Source organism: Bison bison, unplaced genomic scaffold (assembly GCF_000754665.1).
Source record: "Bison bison bison isolate TAMUID 2011002044 unplaced genomic scaffold, Bison_UMD1.0 scf7180017864367, whole genome shotgun sequence".
NCBI classification, from domain to species: domain Eukaryota; kingdom Metazoa; phylum Chordata; class Mammalia; order Artiodactyla; family Bovidae; genus Bison; species Bison bison.
This window is the reverse complement of record NW_011494939.1, coordinates 5,384,787-5,406,203: the sequence shown is the minus strand read 5'-3', so window position 1 is coordinate 5,406,203 and position 21,417 is coordinate 5,384,787. Positions and strand designations below refer to the sequence as shown.

Genomic DNA, 21,417 nt, shown 5'->3' with positions numbered 1-21,417 from the left:
TAGATGGGGAAACAGTGGAAACAGTGTCAGACTTTATTTTTTTGGGCTCCAAAATCACTGCAGATGGTGATCACAGCCATGAAATTAAAAGACGCTCACTCCTTGGAAGGAAAGTTATGACCAACCTAGATAGCATATTAAAAAGCAGAGACATTACTTTGTCTACAAAGGTCCCTCTAGTCAAGGCTATGGTTTTTCCAGTGTTCATATGTGGGCGTGAGAGTTGGACTATAAAGAGGGCTGAGTGCAGAAGGGCTGATGCTTTTGAACTGTGGTGTGGAGAAGATTCTTGAGAGTCCCTTGGACTGCAAGGAGATCCAGCCAGTCCATCCTAAGGGAAATCAGTCCTGGGTGTTCATTGGAAGGACTGACGTTGAAGCTGAAATTCCAGTACTTTGGCCACCTGATGCAGAGAGCTCACTCATTTGAAAAGACCCTGATGTTGGGAAAGATTGAAGGCAGTAGAGGGGGACAACAGAGGATGAGATGGTTCGATGGCATCACCGACTCAATGGACATGAGTTTGGGTAAACTCTGGGAGTTGGTGATGGACAGGGAGGCCTGGCGTGCTGCGGTTCATGGAATTGCAGAGTCAGACACGACTGAGCGACTGAACTGTCTCAAAAAAAAAATGTATTTTGTTTGCAAAATGTACTTAAAGCCGTAAAGTATAAAAATTCATTCCTAAAATCCTTTGATTTAAAAACAGTATATCTGCCAGTTATGTGTAGTGAAAATACACTCAACTTGGAGACGGAAGACCTAGGTTCAGATCCTATGTCTGCTACCAGCTGTATAATGTTGCAGAAAAGATGGTACCTCTCTGAGGGTAATGGTACTCACTCTTATAACATGGGGTTGTAGAAGGGATGAAAATAGAAGCATCTACCACAAGGTCCAGAGCGGGTACTTAATCATTGTTATTACTCATGTGCAGCTAGTCCCTCAAAACAGAAGCTGAGTAACATCTTTGGCCTGTGTGTGTAGTTCTTTCCCCCGAGCATTAATGTTGTTCTAAGTACAAAGAGTCTCTTTCAAATGCCATTAATTCCTGCTCCACAGAAAGTTGTTTTTTGAAATTAGCCACAGTCAAGGTCAAATGACATTGGTGCCAAAGGGACCTAAAAAATCATCTAGTCTGGATCTGCGGCACATTCGTTTGGCAAACTGGGCAAAATACAGACTCCCTGGTCCTGCTCCACAGAGTCTGATTTAGTGTATAGCGTGCAGTCCAGAGAATTCCCACACAGTTGGTGAGTTCGGGCCATAGTCTTTCTTCATACAGTATGGATGAGGAAAATGAAAATTAAGAGGTGGAGTGAATGACCCTGTGTTACTTAGTAAGTGGTGGAGTGGGTCAGGCTTTGCTTTCCCTATAATATATCTGAAGTGATAGGCAGAATAAGTATTTATGCCTGCACCTTGACTGGGGAAGAAACCCATCTGTTGGTCTTCATGGGGTGGAGGTCAGAAATGGAAGCCATTTTTATACCTCACTGAAATTACTGAAATGTGGTTTATTTCTTAGGTGTTATTTCCAATTTTGTCAGTTATGTGTGTAAAGTTGCCACAGGAAGATATGGACCATCACTTGGTGCAGTAAGTATTTCTAGTTAAAATTTTTCACTTCATTTTGAAATTTAGATGTACAAGAAAGTTGCAAAATTAGTACAGATTCATATTACCCTTAACCCTGTTATTAGCTACAAAACCACAGTACAACTATCAAAGCAGGAAATTACTATTAAAACAATACTACTAACTAATCTGAGTCTAATATAGAATGTATACATTTGTAAAGCCTTATAAATTTCAGGCTATAGCTTTTAGTCATCTATATATACTTAACTGGCACAGAGTACATATCATGAGGAGTAGTCAAAATAGTGGGTATCCAATCCCCATAAACTGGAGAGCCTAATCTAGCATTGAAAAATTCTAAATAGAGATTTGAATCTGGTACTGTATCTTCTTCTTCATCAGTATTTGTGTGCTATGTAGGTTGGACTACCAAGCACTGTACTTGTTAGAGTCTGGGAATGCATCCAGCGAGCAAGATCAGTTTCCTGGTCTCAATTATATTCCGGATGATTTTGTAAAAATTACAAGTCTGTTTTCTTTTGCATTTAATGGCAAATTTCTAGACACGTGAAAGTCTTTACATATTTCTTTAAAGACTACACATTTAATTGTGCATAAATACTAATGCACTTAAATGTTTTCAAATAGAAATGTTATGTTTAAAGAAACTACAAATGTTTAATTTCAGAAAAGCACCCTTATGTAAAATAATCATGCCATAATTTGTCTGTTCCTCAGATTTGTTTCTACTTAATTTTCCTGATGAGGCCGGTATCATCAGGAAAGGCCTGTGACCTTTATGCTTTAACTTTAGCCCCCTACCCTTTTTTCTTTGTGGAATGTTTTCTATATAAAATTCGGTGCCAGTATAATTTATGTATTTCAAATCTATTCTGTACCTCATTTGTCAACTAAGTACCTGTTTTGTGAAGACCAATTGGATGAATCAGACATGGATTTTGACTTCAAATTTAGTTTAGTTGGGGAGCAAACATTACCCACATCTAATATACACCGAAAGGGCTGAGTCATCTTTAGAGGACATTGGGGGTTCTGAAGGTGGGAGTACTTTTCTCGTTAGTTCAGGGGATCTGGCATTTGGAATTAGACTGGGTTTGAATCCCAGCTCTGCCACTTATTTGTGATTTCCAGGACTTGTTACTTTACCTCTCTGAATCTGTTTCTCAATATAAAGTTGTGATATAGATGACACATAGATGTCATCTATATAGATGACAGCCCACCAGGCTCCTCTGTCCCTGGGACTCTCCAGGCAAGAACACTGGAGTGGGTTGCCATTTCCTTCTCCAATGCATGGAAGTGAAAAGTGAAAGTGAAGTCACTCAGTCGTGTCCAACTCCCAGCGACACCATGGACTGCAGCCTACCAGGCTCCCCCATCCATGGGATTTCCAGGCAAGAGTACTGGAGTGGGGTGCCATTGCCTTCTGCAGTATATAGTATATTTAATGAGAAATGTGGAGAAAAAAATACTATTGACAGAATTGTGGTAGAAAATAAAAAGTACTGGCCTTATTGCCTTTGAAAGATGAAGATTGATAAAGAATATTTGTCCATTAACATTGGCACAAGGGAGCAAGAATATTGACTAGATTTTGGTAAGGATTTTGTTAGAGCCGTGCATGTTCTGAATCTTATTTAAAAATGGAATTTCTAACTAGTTATTGGCAGGAAGCTTTTCAAATTTTCTGATTTTCAAAAGTTTGTTTGCTGCTAAATATACCCTTAGTCTTGGATGACAAAGATCAATAAAGTATTTATTGTAGGAAGTAGCATATGTAAAAATGTTAGAATTTTTTTCCCTTGAAGTTGTAAATAGTTTTTTGTTAATTTTTAAAAATCTGATTGAAGTATAGTTGATTTACAATGTGTTAATTTCTTCTGTAGACCTAAGTGATTCAGTTATATGTATATACTTTTACATATTCTTTTCCATTATGGTTTATCACAGAATATTGAGTATACTTCCCTTTGCTGTACAGTATGATCTTGTTGTTTATCCATCCTACATATAATAGTTTGTTCTGCTAATCCCAAACTCTTACTCCTTCCCTGCCCTACCTCTTACCCACTTGGCAACCACAAGTCTGTTCTTTATATCTGTGAGCCTGGTTATATTTCATAGGTATGTTGATTTGTGTTGTATGTAGATTCCACATGTTAGTGATGTCATATGGTATTTGTCTTTTTCTCGCTTAGTATGATAATCTTTAGGTCCATCCTTGTTGCTGAAAAATGGCATTATTCATTCTTTTTTATGGCTGAGTAATATTCCACTATACATATGTACCACATCTTCTTTATCCATTCATCTGTCAGTGGACATTTAGGTTGCTTTCATGTCTTGGCTATTTTAAATAGTGCTGCTATGTACATAGTAATGTATATATCTTTTTGAATTATAGTGTTGTCTGGGTGCCCAGAAGTAGCATCGCTGGATCATATGGCAACTCTAGTTTTTTTTGAGTGATCTTCATACTGGTTTCCACAGTGGCTGCACTGATCTACACTCACATCTCCACACCTTCTCTAGCATTTTTTTATCTGTAGACTTCTTAGTGATAGCCGTTATGACCAGTGTGAGATGTTACTCTATTACAGTTTTGATTTGTATTTCTCTAATAATTAGCAGTGTTGAGCATCTTTTCATGTGTCTATTGGCCGTGTGTATTTCTCCTTTGGAAAACTGTCTATTTAGGACTTCTGGCCATTTTTCAATTGGGTTGTTTGGTTTTTTGATATTGTATAAACTGTTTGTATATTTTGGAAATTAAGCCCTTGTCCATCACATCATTTGCAAATAGTTTCTCCCATTCTGTAGGTTGTCTTTTTATGTTTATGGTTTCCTTTGCTGTGCAGAAGCTTGTAAGCTTGATTAGATCCCATTTGCTTATTTGTGTTTTTATTTCTGTTGCCCTGGGAGTCTGACCTAAGAAAACATTGGTATGATTTATGTGAGGGAATGGTCTGCCTATGATCTGGGAGTTTTATGGTATCATATCTTACATTTAAGTCTGTAAGCCCTTTTGAGTTTATTTTTGTGCGTGGTGTGAGGGTATGTTGTAACTTCATTGACTTACGTGCAGCTCTGAGACTTTCTCAGCACCACTTGCTAAAGAGGCTATTTCCTATTTTGTATTCTTGCTTCATTTGTTGAAGATTAATCGGTCTGTGGGTACTGCCCCCACCTCTCTGTTGTGCTCCATTGAGCTGCATGTCTGTTTTTGGGCCAGTGCTAACACACTGTTTTGATTACTGTGGCTTTGTAGTAGTGTCTGAAGTCTGGAAGGATTACGTCTCCTGCTTTGTTCTTTTTCCTCAGGATTGCTTTGGCAATTCTGTCTTTTATGGTTCCATGTAAATTTTAGGATTATTTGTTCTAGTTCTGTGAAAAATGTCATGGGTAATGTGATAGGGATCTCATTAAATTTGTAGGTTGTTTTAGGTAGTATAGCCATTTAAATAGTATTAATTATTCCAAGCCTAGAGCATGGGATATCTTTCCATTTCTTTGTATCATCTTTAATTTCCTTTATTTTGTCGTTCTGAGCATATATCTTTCACCTCCTCGGTGAGGTTTCTATTATTTTTTATGTGATTTTAAAGGGGATTGTTTGTTTACAGTCTCTGATATTTCATTGTTAATGTAAAAAAAGGCAACTGATTTCTGTATGTTAAACTTGTGTCCTGCTACCTTAACTGAATTCATTTATCAGTTCTAGTAGTTTTTGTGTGGAGTCTTTAGGATTTTCTATTGATATATATATAGTAGCTTGTCATTTGTGTATAATGACGATTTTACCTCTTCCCTACCAATTTGGATACCTTTTATTTGTTTTTATTGTCTGATTGTTGTGGCTTGGGCTTCCAATACCATGTTGAAAAGAAGTGCTAAGAGTGGGCATCCTGGTCTTGTTCCAGATTTTAGCAGGAAGGCTTTCAGCTTTTCACCATTGAGTATTATATTGGCTGTGGGTTTGTCATAAATAGCGTTTATTATGTTATGTTCCCTCTGTACTAATTTTTGTAAGGGTTTTTATCACGAGTGAATGTTAAAATGTATCAGATGCTTTTTCTGTATCTGTTGAGATGGTCCTGTGGTTTTTGTCTTTTCTCTTGTTGATGTGTGTTACATTGACCGATTTGCATATATTGAACCCTCCTTGTGACCTGGGGATGAATCCAGCTTGGTCATGGTGTGTGGCTTTTTTATATGTCGTTGGATTCAGTTTGTTAATATTTTGTTGAGATTTTTTTCGTGTCTATATTTATCAAAGATACTGACCTGTAATTTTCTTTTTTGGTATTGTCTTTGCTTTTGGTATCCGGCTGATGTTGGCTTCATAGAATGTCTTTGGAAGTGTTCCTTTCTCTTCAGTCTTTTGGAAGAGTTTAAGAAGGAGCAGTATTAAATTCTTCTTTGTATGTTTGGTAGAATTCCCCAGCTAAGCTATCTGGTCCTGGAGTTTTGTTTCAGGGATTTTTCTTTAAATTTTAGATTCTGTTTCATTTCTAGCGATTGTTCTGTTCAAATTATTTATTTCTTCTTGATTCAGTTTTGGTAGACTGTATGTTTCTAGAAAGTTGTCCGTTTTTTTCTAGATTGTCAAATTTCTTGGCATATATTTGTTCATAGTATTCTCTTAATGGCTTTTTGTGTTTCTGTGGTATCAGTTAGGATTTTTCCTCTTGTATTTCTCATTTTGTTTATTTGGATCTTTGCTCCTTTCTTCTTGGTGAGCCTGACCAGAAATTTGTCAGTGTTGTTTACCCTGGCAAAGAACCCGGTGTTTACTGTGTTGGTTTTTTTCCCCCTGTTATCTCTATTTTATTTTTTTCCTCTCTGATCTTTAATGTCTGCTTACTTCTGCTAGCTTGAGGTTTTGTTTGTTCTTTTTCACATTCTTTTGGGTGGTGGGTTAGGATTGAGGTTATTTGAGATTTTTCTTGTGTCTTAAAGAAGGCATTGTATTGCTGTGAACTTCCCTCTAAGAGCTGCTTTTGCTGCATCCCATAGATTTTGTATGGTTGTGTTTATAAATAGTTTATCATTGGCTGAATTTGCATACCAATATTATGATAATCTGCTTGCTGTAACTTCATTGATTTAGCTTATCACTGATCTAAACTATACATAAACTGATTTCTCATGCTGAGTTAGGAGAGTATCTTCAGTCTCTTTCCTATAAAGTTGCAAGTGAAGCAAAATGATAGCTAGTGCAGATTCATTTGGCATTTCATTTTGACTTATCTATAGTGTTCTGGAAGGACAGGGAAGCCTGGTGTGCTGCAGCCCACGGGGTCACAGAGTTGGATAGGACTTAGCGACTGAACACCAATAGTGTTCTGGAGTCTATCTCTTTGTATAACTTTTTAACCTCTGCTCTGGGTACTACAATCTGTGTATATCACTACCACAATCTACTTGTGGTATCATTTTACCAGTTTGAGTGAAGTGAGCCTTATCTCACTTTTTGCCCCATACCTTCTCCAGATTTTAATTGTCTTAAATATTTCCTCTGCATACATTTATGATTTTTGCTTCAACCAATAAATATGAGTTAGACAATTCCAAGACAGAAGGACAGTCTATTGTATTTACACATAATTTTTTACTTTTTCCCTGATTCGTTCTTTCTGATGTTCCAAGATGTCCTCCTCTTGTCATTTCATTGTGTAGAAAACTTCTCTTAGCCATTCCTTCAGCCCCTAGCCAGTTAGGTCTGCTGTGACGGATTCTCAAGTTTTCTTTGTTCTGAGAGTGTTTTAATTTCCGTTTCATTGTTTTTTCTTCCCTTCATTTCTGAAGGATATTTTCATTGGATATAAAACTCCAGGCTCAGTTCTTTCAGCAATTGAAAAATGTTGTGCCACTTTTTTTTTTTTTGACCTTCATAGTCTCTGAAGAGAAATTCTTTGTTGTTCAAGTAGCTTTTCCCCTTGTAGGTAAGATGTCATTTTCTAGTACCACTTTCTAGACCTTTTCCTTTGTCTTTACTTTCAGAAGTTTGACTGTGTGTCTCGTCATGGACATCTGTGTTTATCTTGTGTGTGGTTCGCTCAGTTTCTTGAATATTTAGGTATATGTTTTTGGGAGTTGGTCAGCCGTTTCTTCAGATACCTTTTCTGCCTTGCCCTTTTTCTTCTCTCTTTCTAGGGCTCTGACATGATGTTAGATAGTTTATTATCCCTAAAACCTCAGTAACTTTTTTTAAAGTCTGTTTTTTCTCTGTGGTTCAGATTGGGTAATTGCTATTCTGTCTCAAGGTAACTGATTAATTATTTCTGTCCTTTCCATTCTTCTTGAGCCATTTGTTGTTTTTATTTAAGTTATTACAGTTTTTAGTTTTCATTTTTCTTGATATCTTCTATTTCTTTGAGCCTTTCTATTTCTATGCTGTTTCTTTTTTAACTTGTTTAAAGCATGTTTGTGATTGCTTGTTGAACCACTTTTATGATGGCTGCTTTAAAATGCTTGTTAAATAATTCTAACATCTGTGTCAACTTGATGGTTGGTATCTATTGATTGTCTTTTCTCATTTGAGTTGAGATTTTTCTGGTTCTTGGTGTAATGGGTGACTTTAATTTTGATTTATTTTTTTGGCCAGGACATGCTACTTGGGAGATCTTAGATCCCCGACGAAAGATTGAACCTGGGCCACGGCACTGAAAGTGTTGAGTCCTAACCACTGGAGCTGCAAGGAATTCCCTGATAAGTGATTTTTAAGTGAAACCTGGACATTTTGGATATTACATTATGAGACTCTAATCTTAATTAAATCTGTGTGGCAGGCCTCCTCTGACAGTGCTCTGATCACTAGTGCCGGGTGAGGTTGGTAGTCCAGGTTCCCCACTCCAGCTCCTTTGACAGTGGCGGGGAAGGGCTCTTGTTGCTGCAGGGTGGGGAGTTCTGGCTCCTCAGTAGACCTCTGCTAATACCGCTCTGTCTAGGAGGAGCAAGAGTGCCTTATTACTGCTGCGTGAGTGACCTCCACTGACACCACCCTGTCAGAGGGTGGTGTGCCTTGTCAGTCTTTAAGAATGGAAGTCCAGACTCCACTCAGCTTTTGCTGATGGGGATCAGGCCGTGGTTGTTTCTCTTGTGTTTGTCTGGAGTAGAGTGGTTGTTGTCTGAAAACTTTTCTGTCTTGCTAGACTGCTTTCTTGCTCCTTTGGCTAGAGTGAGCGTTTTTGGGTACAGACCTATTTTGTTTGAGTTCATTGGTGTTTCCAGGTTGTGAGCTTCGCCAGGGCCCAGTCTGAGCAGCATGAGGCCAAAAGAAAACTCACCACTATGTTGTTCCTTGGCTCCTAAGGTTTCTAGCTGGGCTGGTTTCCTTTCTCAGCTTTTCAGAGTTTTTTTTTTACTTGTTTTACATAAAACACCTGGGGTTTTTAGCAGCATGTAGCTTGCAGAAGCAAAAGGCTTCTTAAAGCAAATTGATTTAAAATTCATAGTTAAAATCACCCACAAAAAGCTTTTATATGATAACATACATGAAGATTAAATAAAGAAAAGTACTTAGGAAAATTGGTTTCCTGAGTTGACCTTTATGCATATCACTTTTCACTTTCATGCTTTGGAGAAGGAAATGGCAACCCACTCCAGTGTTCTTGCCTGGAGAATCCCAGGGATGGGGGAGGCTGGTGGGCTGACGTCTATGGGGTCGCACAGAGTCGGACACAACTGAAGTGACTTGGCAGCAGCATAGGCTGTATAATCAAGTTATGAGTGGAGAATAAAAGATCCTTACCTCTAACCAAGGAGGCAGACTTCTAGGGTCTATATGGGTTTGGGTTCATGACTCCCTGAAAGATTTGTTCTGGCTAGAAGTTCAACATCTGCCCCCATAATCTATTAGCATGGTCGTGGTTCAGTCACTAAGTCATATCTGACTCTTGCAACCCCATGGACTGTAGCCCACCAGGCTCCTCTGTCCATGGGATTCTCTAGGCAAGAATACTGGAGGTGGGTTGCCAGTTCCTTCTCCAATCTATCAGCATATACTATATTAAAAAGAGTGGATGTCAGTGTCACTGAGAATTTGAAAGTTAAAGAGTAACCCCTCACCTTTCATGCCTTATAGCAGATATGTAACTTATGTATACTAGATTTTTAAATAAAGCCTTACAAAGTCAACAAAACTCAGAAGAAATCAGGTTGAGACCTTATTTTCTGAGAAAGGAAAAAAACCCAGTAAAATTAAACTTTCTCTCCAGTGAAACAAACATAACGTGGTTAGCTGAATTTAAAGACGAGCATTAAAATCCTATACCATCTAAATTGCTTCCCCATTGTTGTTTGTTTAGTTGCTCAGTCATGTCTGACTCTTTGTAGTTCCATGAACAGTAGCACGCCAGGCTTCCCTGTCCTTCACAATCTCCCAGAGTTTGCTAGACTCATGTCTATTGAGTCGGTGATGCTGTCTCTGTCGCCCCCTTCTCCTGCCCCCAATCCCTCCCAGCATCAGGATCTTTTCCAGTGATTTCACCCTTCACGTCAGGTGACAGTGTTGGAGCTTCAGCATCAGTCCTTCCAGTGAATATTCAGGATTGATTTCCTTTAGGATGGACTGGTTGGATCTCCTTGCAGTCCAAGGGACTCTCAAGAGTCTTCTCCAACACCACAGCTCAAAAGCATCCATTCTTTGGCACTAAGCTTTCTTGTGGTCCAACTCTCACATCCATACATGACAACTGGAAAAACCATAGCTTTGACTAGATGGACCTTTGTTGGCAAAGTGATGTCTCTGCTTTTCAATATGCTGTCTAGGTCTGTCATAGCTTTCCTACCAAGGAGCAAGCGTCTTTTAATTTCATGGCTGCAGTCACCATCTGCAGTGATTTTGGAGCCCAAGAAATTAAAATCTGTCACTGTTTCCATTCTTTCCCCATCTGTGTGTCATGAAGTGTTGAGACCAGATGCCATGATCATAGTTTTTTGAATGTTGAGTTTTAAGCCAGCTTTTTCACTCTTCTCTTTCACTTTAAAGAGGCACTTCAGTTCCTCTTTGCTTTCTGCCATAGGGGTGGTGTCATCTGCATATCAGAGGTTATTGATATTTGTCCCAGCAATCTTGATTCCAGCTTGTGCTTCATCCAGTCTGGCATTTTGCATGACATACTCTACTTATAAGTTAAATAAGCAGAGTGACAGTATACAGGCTTGACGTACTCATTCCCAATTTGGAACCAGTCCGTTGTTCCATGTCCATTTCTAACTGTTGCTTTTTGACCTGCATACAAGTTTCTCAGGAGGCAGGTAAGGTGATCTGCCTTAAAGAGATTCCCATCTCTTTAAGTTTAAGAAAATTTAAGAATTTTCCACAGTTTGTTGTGATCCATACAGTCAAAGGCTTTAGCATAGTCAATAAAGCAGAAGTAGATGTTTTTCTGGAATTCCCTTGCTTTTTCTATGATCCAACGGATGTTAGCAGTTTGATCTCTGGTTCCTCTGCCTTTTCTAAATCCAGCTTGTACATCTGGAAATTCTTGGTTCATGTACTGTTGAAGCCTAGCTTGAAGGATTTTGAGCATTACTTTGCTAGCATGTGAAATGAGTGCAATTGTGCAGTAGTTTGAACAGTTTTTGGCATTGCCCTTCTTTGGGATTGGAATGAAAACTGACCTTTTCCAGTCCTGTGGCCACTGCTGAGTTTTCCAAATTTTCTGGCATATCAAGTACAGCACTTTAACAGCATCATCTTCTAGGATTGGAAATAGCTCAGCTGGAATTCCATCACCTCCACTAGCTTTGGTTTGTAGTAATGCTTTCTAAGGCTCATTTGACTTTGCACTCCAGGATGTCTGGCTGTAGGTTAGTGTCACACCTTCGTGGTTTTGTGGGTCATTAAGACCTTATTTGTACAGTTCTTCTGTGTATTCTTGCCACCTCTTCTTAATATCTTCTGCTTCTGTTAGGTCTGTACCATTTTTGTCCTTTATTGTGCCCATTTTCTATGAAATGTTCCCTTGGTATCTCTAATTTTCTTGAAGAGATCTCTAGTCTTTCCCATTCTGTTTTCCTGTCTTTCTTTGCATTGTTCACTTAAGAAGACTGTACCTTTCCTTGCTATTCTTTGAAACTCTGCATTCAGATGGGTATATCTTACCTTTCCTCCTTTGCCTTTTGCTTCTCTACCTAGTTGCTTGTAAGCCCTCCTCAGCAACCATTTTGCCTCTTTGCATTGCTTTTTCTTGGAGATGATTTTGGTCACCACCTCCTGTACAGTGTTAACAAACCTCCTTCCATAGTTCTTCAAGCAATCTATCTACCAGGCCTAATCCCTTGAATCTATTTGTCACTTCCACTGTTAATCATAAGGGAGTTGATTTAGGTCATATTTGAATGGCCTAGTGGTTTTCCCTACTTTCTTCAATATAAGTCTGTGTTTTGTAATAAGAAGCTCATGATCTGGGCCAACTTCCAGTTTTGTTTTTGCTGACTGTATAGAGCTTCTCCGTCTTCGATTGCAAAGAATATTATTAATCCAATTTCAGTATTGACCATCTGGTGATGTCCATGTGTAGAGTTGTCTCTTGTGTTGGAAAAGGGTGTTTTCTATGACCAGTGCATTCTCTTGGTAAAACTCTGTTAGCCTTTGCTCTGCTTCATTTTGTACTCCAGGGCCAAATTTGGCTGTTACCCCAGGTGTCTTTTGCCTTCCTACGTTTGCATTCCAGGCCCTTATGATGAAAAGAACATCTTTTTTTGGTGTCAGACGGTCTTCATAGAACCATCCAGTTTCATCATCTTCAGCATTAGTGGCTGGGGCACAGACTTGGATAATTGTGATGTTGAATGGTTTGCCTTGAAAATGAATGGAGCACCCAAGTACTGCATTTCAGTCTCTTTCATTGACTGTGAGGACTACTCCATTTCTTCTGAGGGATTCTTCCTTCTTTATCGACGATTATTTTCTCCATCTAAAGTGCTCATTGTTTTGTTTAGTTGCTAAGTCATGTCCAGCTCCTTTGCGACCCCATGGACTGTAGCCCACCAGGCTCCTCTATCCATGGGATTTCCCAGGGAAGAATACTAGAGGGGGCTGCCATTGCCTTTGTAGGGGAATCTTCCCGACCCCGGGGTTGAATGCAGGACAGCTGCATTGCAGGCCTTTGCAGTTCCAACGGATTCTTCACTGCCGAGCCACCTGGCAAGCCTGAAGTGCTCATTACAGAAATTTCAATAGTAAAGAAAAGTCTTAATAGCCATTCTTTGTAAAGCCAGTTTTTTTGTGACTGTAACTTATTGTACTTATTATTTTAAAGATAGACAGTCCCATTATCCTTCTAAAATTTTCTCAAAGTGACCTTTATCTATACAGATTTAAAAGTATTTATGTGTCTGAATAAATGGCAACTTGCTTTTTATTTTTTTAAATGACATTTTATTGTATTTATTTTTTGGTTGTACTGCACAGCTAGCGAGATCTTAGTTCCACAACCAGGGATCAAACCCTGACCCCTGGCAGTAGAAGCGTAGATTCTTAACCACCGGGCCACCAGGGAATTCTCACAACTTGCTGTTTAGGAAAATGTTTGGCCTACTCTATGCAGAGATTCTTTATTTTCACCTTTTTTAGTTAGAAGCTTTCAATGAAAATGGACCTCCCCCCCTTAAAAAAAAAAAAAAAAAGGCTTTGGAAATGGTCCAGCTTTTAGGAGAGCAAAGAGACAGGACAACTATATGCAATAAATGGGGGAAAACAGCCACAAGGTCACTAGTGGAACAATTAACAAAACTGGAATATGTTCTGTAGATTAAATGAAAATATTGTATCAATATAAAATTTCTTGAAATTGAGAACTATTTTGTAGGATATATTAATATAAGGAAGTATACGCTGAAGTATTTAGGAGTAAAAGGGTCTGATATATGCCACCTACTCTCAAATGTTTCAGGATAAAAAAGTATAGAGAGAAAATAAGTGAAATGTGGCAGAATGTTAAAAGTTAAACCTGGTTCAGGAGTATTTTGAAGTTTTCTTCAAAGTGAAACACAGACCTAAATGTAAAACCTAAGATAAAAACTTATAGAAGAAAACATAGAAAAAACTCACTGTGATCTCACATTAGACAAAGACTTCATAGTTGAGACACCACAAAGCAGGACCCATAAGAAAACAAATGATAATCAGGCTTCATGTAAGCTAAAAGTTTACACTCTTCCAAAGACAGTGTTAAAAGATAAGATAACATGCTAAAAGAAAATATTTGCCTGTCAGAAATCTGATAAAAGATGTGAGTCAAACTATATAAAGAAATTATAGAATGGGCAAAAGTTTGAACAGATGCTTCAAAGAAGGTATGAGTAACAAATAACCACAAGAAAAGATGAACGTCATTCATCATTAGGAAAATGAAAATAAAACCCACACTGATATCTCATCACTATATCTCAAAGATGAATAGATCATCCCAGGTGCTGGTGAGGACGTGGAGAAACTGGAGTCTCATGTAATGCTGATAGAGTAAAAAAAACAGTAATACCACTTTGGAAGAGTTTGGCGGTTGCCAGACTCCCCATCATAGCTGATCATGCTTTGTTGCTTTTACTATTTTAGTCTTTCATGCCAGTCTGTCAGCTCCATTAAGGCAGGAGTTGTTGACTTTATTCCCTCTGTATCCTCAGTGTCTAGCATAGGGCCCCACTGTTTGAATGAATCATGATCTTGAGATTTAATGTAAACAAGGGATTATGATCCAGTTTCTCAGTTATTGTACCATCCAGAGCAATTGGTAACATGTGTGACATTAAGAAAGTTTAGTTAAATTATCATAATTTATCCAGCAGGTATTTCATAGCCATCATCAATTTAAATTATGAAGATTTGTAGCAATGTGGAAAAACACTATAGATGATAAAACTGTATAGCGATTATAATTTCAGTTATAACAAGAGATGGTTGACTTACTGGTCATAAGGTTGTGAAGTTTTGATTATTTTTATTCTCAGATACAAGGTTGTGAAGGAAAGTGCTTCTCAAGCAGGCAGATGCATGTGTGTCCCTGGGAGGATTCTGTGAGGGGTGGGTCATGGAGAGCCACTGGACAAATTTGGCATGCTTTCCTGGAGCAGAACATTTGTCAAATTCTTTTAAGGAAAATATTTAGTGTTATGAAATAGGATACAAAGTTCACATGAGTTATGATAAAGCATTAAATTTGGGAAGAATTGCACACATATGCGTATCGGGAGAATTCATGCTCACTCGCTGATTGAAGGAGTTCTCTTGAGGTTTGAGAAGTCCATTTTTAGTGTCTAAATATGGTGATGCATGTGACACAGTAACAAGGTTCCTGAAGTTTGTCAAGTGCTGACACTGTTACATCTTACTGCCTGTAGGTAGTCCTTGCCAGGTGGTTACTGTATCCTGGGCATGGGGCCCCTTTGCTTGTTATTTTGTACATGAGTAATGGAAAGCTGTTTAACTCTGTGCTCCCCTAGAAATGTATGGCTGTAAGCTTTCTGGAGGAAGTATTTCTGCTTTAGACTTCGCAGTCCTAAACAGTTGCACAGTTAGAGTTTCACATTTTCCCCTGTGTGTTGGTTTGCAGTCTGGCGCAATCATGACTGTCCTTGCCGCCGTCTGCACTAAGATCCCGGAAGGGAGACTCGCCATCATCTTCCTTCCAATGTTCACGTTCACAGCAGGGAATGTGAGTATTTTTATGACGTGAAGTGCTGGGGACAGGGTGATATTTTTACATTGACTGAATTCTTGCCCTTAAATTAGAAATGTCAATGCTGGAACAATCAAAGTTGTATCAGTTCTGTTCTCTTTTCTGGCTTTCAGGCCCTAAAAGCCATTATTGCCATGGATACAGCAGGAATGATCCTGGGATGGAAATTTTTTGATCATGCAGCACATCTTGGGGGAGCTCTCTTTGGAATGTAAGTCTGAATATGACTGAGTGACATTTCTCTGGTCCTCTCCTTCCCTACCCTGGAGGAAGGCAGAGTAGAGTAGAGCAGTTAGTTCAGGTATGGAAGCAGGGCAGGTAGGGTTGCGAGGGCAAGGAAATCGCAGTGTGGTTTGCTTTGGTCTTGAGCCGCTTCACATGTGCAGTGGGAATGGGAGACTCTTGGCCCTTCTCCTGCCTTGGTCATTTGTAGAGAGAGACCCTCTGTGCTTTTACGCTACTCTTAACCTCATATCACCCCAACTCATGACCTGTCACAGTTCCTAGTCCTTCTTGGATACTGTTCCCCAGCCCCCAGTCTGTGCTGTATTCCTTCCCCTACTCTCCAGCCACCTCTGCCCTGCCCAGTCCCCACCCTGCTGACCTCAGCAGTGCTGGGCAGACGCCCTGAGTGGGTGGAACTGGTCCTCTGCCTGCGGTGAGTGAGCTGGTGCCCGCAGCATGGCTGGAGTAGAGACCAGATGTCATCAGTGAGGAGCATCTGTACCCAGCTCCAAAGTCTTCCCGCCCGTCACACCATAGTGATTACAGTTGTCCTGTAATCTTGTTACAAGATCTCCCACTTGTGGTTCAACATAGCAGTGCTGTAGCGACGCCACCATAGAACTTTAGACAGATGAGAGGCCCTTCAGCAGACTGTCTGTCTGGTGTGCTGGATCCATAATGGCCCCTGTTTTCTTGCATAAATGTTACCTTTGGCCTTTATTTGATTTTTACTTTATTTCATGACAATGGGAAAACTTAGTTTTTCTTAATTAAAAAAAAAAAAATCTATTCTTAGTGGAGCAGTTTTGCCCAGTAGGCGGTGGAACTAAATGCCATTATGCCATTTATAATTTTCAGTGATGATTAAAGAATAGCATGTGTGAGTTCGAGCTTTAACAGCAGCACATTATAAATAGTAAGAACTGACCTGATATTACAGTATGAGAAACAGAAAGAGTAATGAAAGGGGTTCTGTTTTATGAACTCTAAATTTACCTGTATACTTAAATGTGGACTTGAAGGAGCTTTTCCTCAGCAGTTTTTTATTTTTCTCAACTATAATTAGATGACCTTTTTCTGTTCTGAAAACTGGATCAGGTGCATTTTTAAAGTCCAGGATCTGAAAGGCAGAGGAATCCTTTCTTTTTGCTGTTTCTAATTTCAGCTCCTTTCATTTACTCGATCTCAGTCATATCCAGAATTCATCTTTTCTGACATCTTTAATCTAGATTGAGAAATATTTACAAAATGGTAGAGATTCTATTAGTAACCTTCTGCACATTTCTTTGACTTTATGTCCCTGGAGCACATTTTATGATTTTCACCTTGTACTGCTGCAGTAGTGATAGCTAATGTTTATTGAATATTTACTATGTGCCTAAGCTAAGGTCTAATTTAATACTCTTAAAATCCTGTGAGATATTCCAGCTTGTAGAAAGGAAGCTGTTGAGGGATTGTCCATGGTCACACAGCGAGTCATTGCAGAGCTGGAGTTTCAGACTGAGCACTAGACTGTGATGCTGCTGCCAAGAAGAGGCAGAAGTTAGTTTGAAATATTTTCCTAATTTTAATTTAACCAAATGACCAGTTACATTTGAACTTAGGAGTATAATCAAAACAATGTACCCATACGATTAAAGTATTTGACTCTTTGCTTGAAATAAGGTTAAAAAGATTTTAGAAGACACTTTATTAATGGAAAGTCCTGACAAGTGTTTTGTTTCTTCTAAGAGTTTTATAATTGCATTTGAATCTTAGGGTGGTCTTCTTTCTCTTGTTTTAAGTTTAGCCATCATTATTAGTAAATTCTGACTCTTGACATTTCTTACACTTGACATAATAAAAAAGAGTCCAGATTTAGAATCAGTCTGACCTGTGAGTGAGTCCTTGATTGACCACTTAGAAGCTGTTAGTGTTTGGGCAAATGACGTTCTTTCAGACTCTATTTCTTCATGTTTGTACATGGGAAGAGCGATAGTACTTTACTTGCGGGGCTGTCGTGAATTAAAGGTAGTATGCGTGTGGTGCTTTCGGAGTAGTCACGTTTGGTTCCATTCTACTTCCATCTTTCATATAGTCTGTATATTAAAGGTAAGTCACTGATCTGTGTTAAATAATCAGCTATTTTCATATGCTGGATAGTAGGTGACAGTGGCATTTGGTTTTTAAAATGTCAGCGTGGGATCATGGTGCTTGTTATTTGTATGTCACACTGTTTGAATGTCGGACCTGGTTTGTTCTTCTTCTCCCCAGATGGTATATTACTTACGGTCATGAACTCATTTGGAAGAACAGGGAGCCTCTAGTGAAAATTTGGCATGAAATGAGGACTAACAGCCCCAAAAAAGGAGGTGGCTCTAAGTAACTGGGGCTGGACAATACTGGCGCGTCCGGTCTGTGCTGCCTGAAGGCCCAGGAATGCAGCGGCCCTGGAGTGACCACATCTTTGCTCCTGCCTAGAAGATACTCAGCATCTAGCTTTCCCAGTATTTTAAACTGTCCCCAGAACATGTCTCATTAGAAAGTGAATTATGACAAAGTTGTGAAATAAAGATTTATATCTCTCTAGTTTGTAAACAGAGGTGTGTGTCTCTTTTGAAGAGCACTAGTGCTGGCCTGGACTCTCGCTGTCCGTTGTTCTGTTTAACATGCGCCCGAACCTGAAGAGTGCGCATGGAAAGGCAGAAGTGCTTGCTTCTTAATGTCGGCCTTCTAGCACCTCTGCGAAATATTTACTCTTACTTACTACCCCTTTCCTTGCTTGGTTGACAGGTAAAAATTAAGAACATCTTCTCTCTGGCATGGTCTGAAATAACAGCTGCAAAGTTTGCTAAATTTTTCCCAAGAAAGGTAGGTAATACTTTGTGGCAGTGAGTGTTGTATACAAAAAGCTATTTTTAGGTTTTGCTTTCTAGGTTAAAATTATAGCTAAATTAAGAATTAGAAGGAACTATCTTGGATAAATTCAAACTTGAATCTGAGCCTAATTGCATCTTATATTGGAAAATGTACATTCTTTGAAGTGGAGCATCTTACTGACATAGCAGACAGGGGTTGTTGTCGTAGCTTCACTGTAGTGGAACAGCTTCTCATGATTGAGAATTATTTCTAGGAAGTGCAGTTTGAGAATTTAAAAGTTTTTCTTGAAAGGATTTATAGGGGAGTTTTGGGGTCTTTTGGTGATCTCAAAAGATTATGCCAAATTTTGCACCTTGTGCTGTAGAGGGCCCACCTTGTGTGGTGGTGGGCACGGAGCATTGGTGTTCATGACAGTGAGGGAGCAGTGCCCACCTCACATGATGTTAAGAGCTAAATGGCAGTATGTGCCCAGCACCAAGGAATTGTTCAGCTATGGTGGTTCTTCATCTTCCCCACCAGCCCAGACTCTTTTCTACTGTGAAGTACTGGTCATTCTTACCAGGCAGGGGATTCTATTCTAAACTAATGTCACTTCAAGGCAAGGTAATTTTTTTTAACCTAGCCCTCATCTTGCCAGTAAGGAGCTAGGGTGGTCGTGTGTGGGAACCGCCCAAGGTCACACTGCTGTGCTTTGACATTTTCTGAATATGTAGCTGATACTAACAACCCTGTGACTTACAGATGAGGCAAGAAATGTTTTTCAGAGATGGGACAGGAGGCTGAGATCATATGGACCTTCCACATGGAGTCCAAAATGAGATTTATGTCTGTGGGCAGACCCGAAAAACAGGCAGTGAAGACATGTCTCCTCTTTCTGATTTGTGATTGTCTGAGAAGGAATGTTTAGAAGGTCAAGTATCTACCTATGCGAGGCCTTGGAGGTCAGCGTCCAGCTCCAGAAGCACAAGCCTGACTGTCCAAGGCTCTGGCAACTGTCCCTGCTCTCCTGTTTGCCCGCTGAGGTACCTTCCTTCCTCATCTTGGCTGCTTTGCTGGCACATGATCACCCCAAGGCCGTGCTCTGCCTGGCTCGTGCGCCTCAGCCTGTGCTGCCTCCACTGCACTCTGCAGTATGGGGTCCCACATGTGCAGCCTCAGCTCTCTTTTCTCTCCACTTCTGTGGCTTCAGTTATCTCCGTGAAGTTGTCTTCTGAGCTCTGTCACTCTGTACCTGTGTCTGCTGCCTGTCAAACATAGTTCTAGGTCCTGGACCCCACTGGGCAGGCATGTCAAATGTCACTCCTGGCTTAAGCCAGAAACCTGGGCCGTTCTAGAGTCCCTCTCTCGCCTCTTGTTTCTAGAATCCAGGCCCTTCTCTCCACTCTCAGCACCTGTGCGTTAAGTCCCAGTCCCTTGTCCCTAACCTGACTGTAAAGACTGTTCTCCAGCTGCTCTCTAAAATGTGCTGTACTTCACCATATGGCCACAGAGTGCTGAAAACACTCTAGTCGTTTCCTGTTGTCACCTGTAAAAAACTGCTTGTGAACTCTGTAGTGTGGCTACCGAGGCCCTCCGTGATCTAGCCCTGGCTGCCTGTGGCCGAACCTGTGGACCTGGACCCCTGCATTCCTGCCCAGTCCTGCTGCCCACCCTCACTGCGGGTGGTGAGGCCAGGCCACTTGCCTTCTTTCCGCTGCTGGAAAGCTCTGTTACACTGGTTTCCATGTCTTGTCATCCACTGCTCTGTAAACCTCCTAAAGGCATCCAGCATTATTCCAGGCACACAGCAATAGTAAGTGCTCTTTTAACTTTAATGAATGAAGGAGTCAAAACAAGAAGAGCTGCTCTCTTTTTTTCTGCTGCAGGACGGAGTGTTTTAGTCACGAGTCTCCCGAGTGGCTGACCCATGGCCGTGGTGCATGGAGGTCACACAGAGCAGGTGGGTAATCTGAGCAGGTGTGTCGTCTCCCAGCGTCTTCACAGAATGTGGGGCTCCTCTGCTGCTGCCTTGGGTCATGGCGGGGCCCAGGCAGCTGAGCTGCTGCCACTTCGGGCAGTCGTAGTGTCACGTCACTGTGCCCCCGAGCTAAGACCAGCCATGCAATGGTTTGGGAGAGGAGTCTTTCTTGACTGGCCAGGGCTATACTGCAGTTCCTCTGAGGTGCAGGCTGGATACCGTCCAGGTATATGCTTGAGATGGTGCACTGGGTAATTAATGTTGTATGGATAGTTACTAGTAACTGGTCTGCAGTGCACACTGAGGGCTTGTGTTAATTCAGGAAGGCTTGTGTGGCCAGGGACTTAGCTCTGCACAGGAGGGAGGGGAACTTTTATAGCATAGTAGCCAAAGATTTGTGGCAGCTTTATAAAGCTAAATCAAGCCTTTGGAGCCATGCTTTAAAATCAGGGATTTTAGACCTCAGGAAATGTCAGTTGAGGGCTAATGTCAATTCTCAGTGGAAGGCTGAATTGGTTGTCACAAATTTGGCATTATAAAGGCAGATTCAAACGCGTGTTCTCCGGGAAGTACAGCCCCAAGTCTTCTCTCTGATCCCCTCATCGCTACATCTTCTCGTGCTTGCCCGCAAGCCCCCTGTGCAGCCTCGCACAAATCTGGCAGCCAGTGGCCTGTGGGCGGGGCCCAGCAGACTGTTCACTCAGTACCAGCTAGGAATGGTTGCCATCCGGCCTCTGGCCTTTGCGAAGCCAGGTTCAATTTGTAGGATAGCACTTGGGGAACTTTGGATTAAATTAAGGAACATTCTTCAAGTTGGATACTTGTAAGTGCCTCCAGCCGGGGCCCGCTTCTGCACCCCTCCAGAGCCGTGCGCACCACGGAGCTGTGGCCCAGCCCTCGCTCCCTGGGTGGCGGTCCCAGGCCAGGGGGCGGAGCTGCGGCGGCGCTGGGAGGGCCGTGGGGGCGGGGCCGCAAGCGGGGGCGGTGCGGGCCGGGAGCGCGGGGAGCCGAGAGGCAGACGCCGGGCCGGCATGGCGTGGCCCTGCATCAGCCGCCTCTGCTGCCTGGCGCGGCGCTGGAACCCGCAGG

General features: G+C 40.9%; 1 protein-coding gene across 1 annotated transcript in view; it reads left to right on the top strand.

The window, feature by feature from the left end:
* The window catches only part of PARL (presenilin associated, rhomboid-like), a 54,550-nt gene extending 36,461 nt beyond the window's left edge, over nucleotides 1–18,089 (top strand). The window contains exons 7-10 of the mRNA XM_010855673.1: nucleotides 1,529–1,599; nucleotides 15,162–15,263; nucleotides 15,401–15,498; nucleotides 17,766–18,089. Coding sequence (XP_010853975.1) covers nucleotides 1,529–1,599; nucleotides 15,162–15,263; nucleotides 15,401–15,498; nucleotides 17,766–17,877 — 383 coding nt within the window. The 3' untranslated portion in view covers nucleotides 17,878–18,089. The remainder of the gene's footprint in view (nucleotides 1–1,528; nucleotides 1,600–15,161; nucleotides 15,264–15,400; nucleotides 15,499–17,765) is intronic.
* Nucleotides 18,090–21,417: the final 3,328 nt, after the last annotated feature.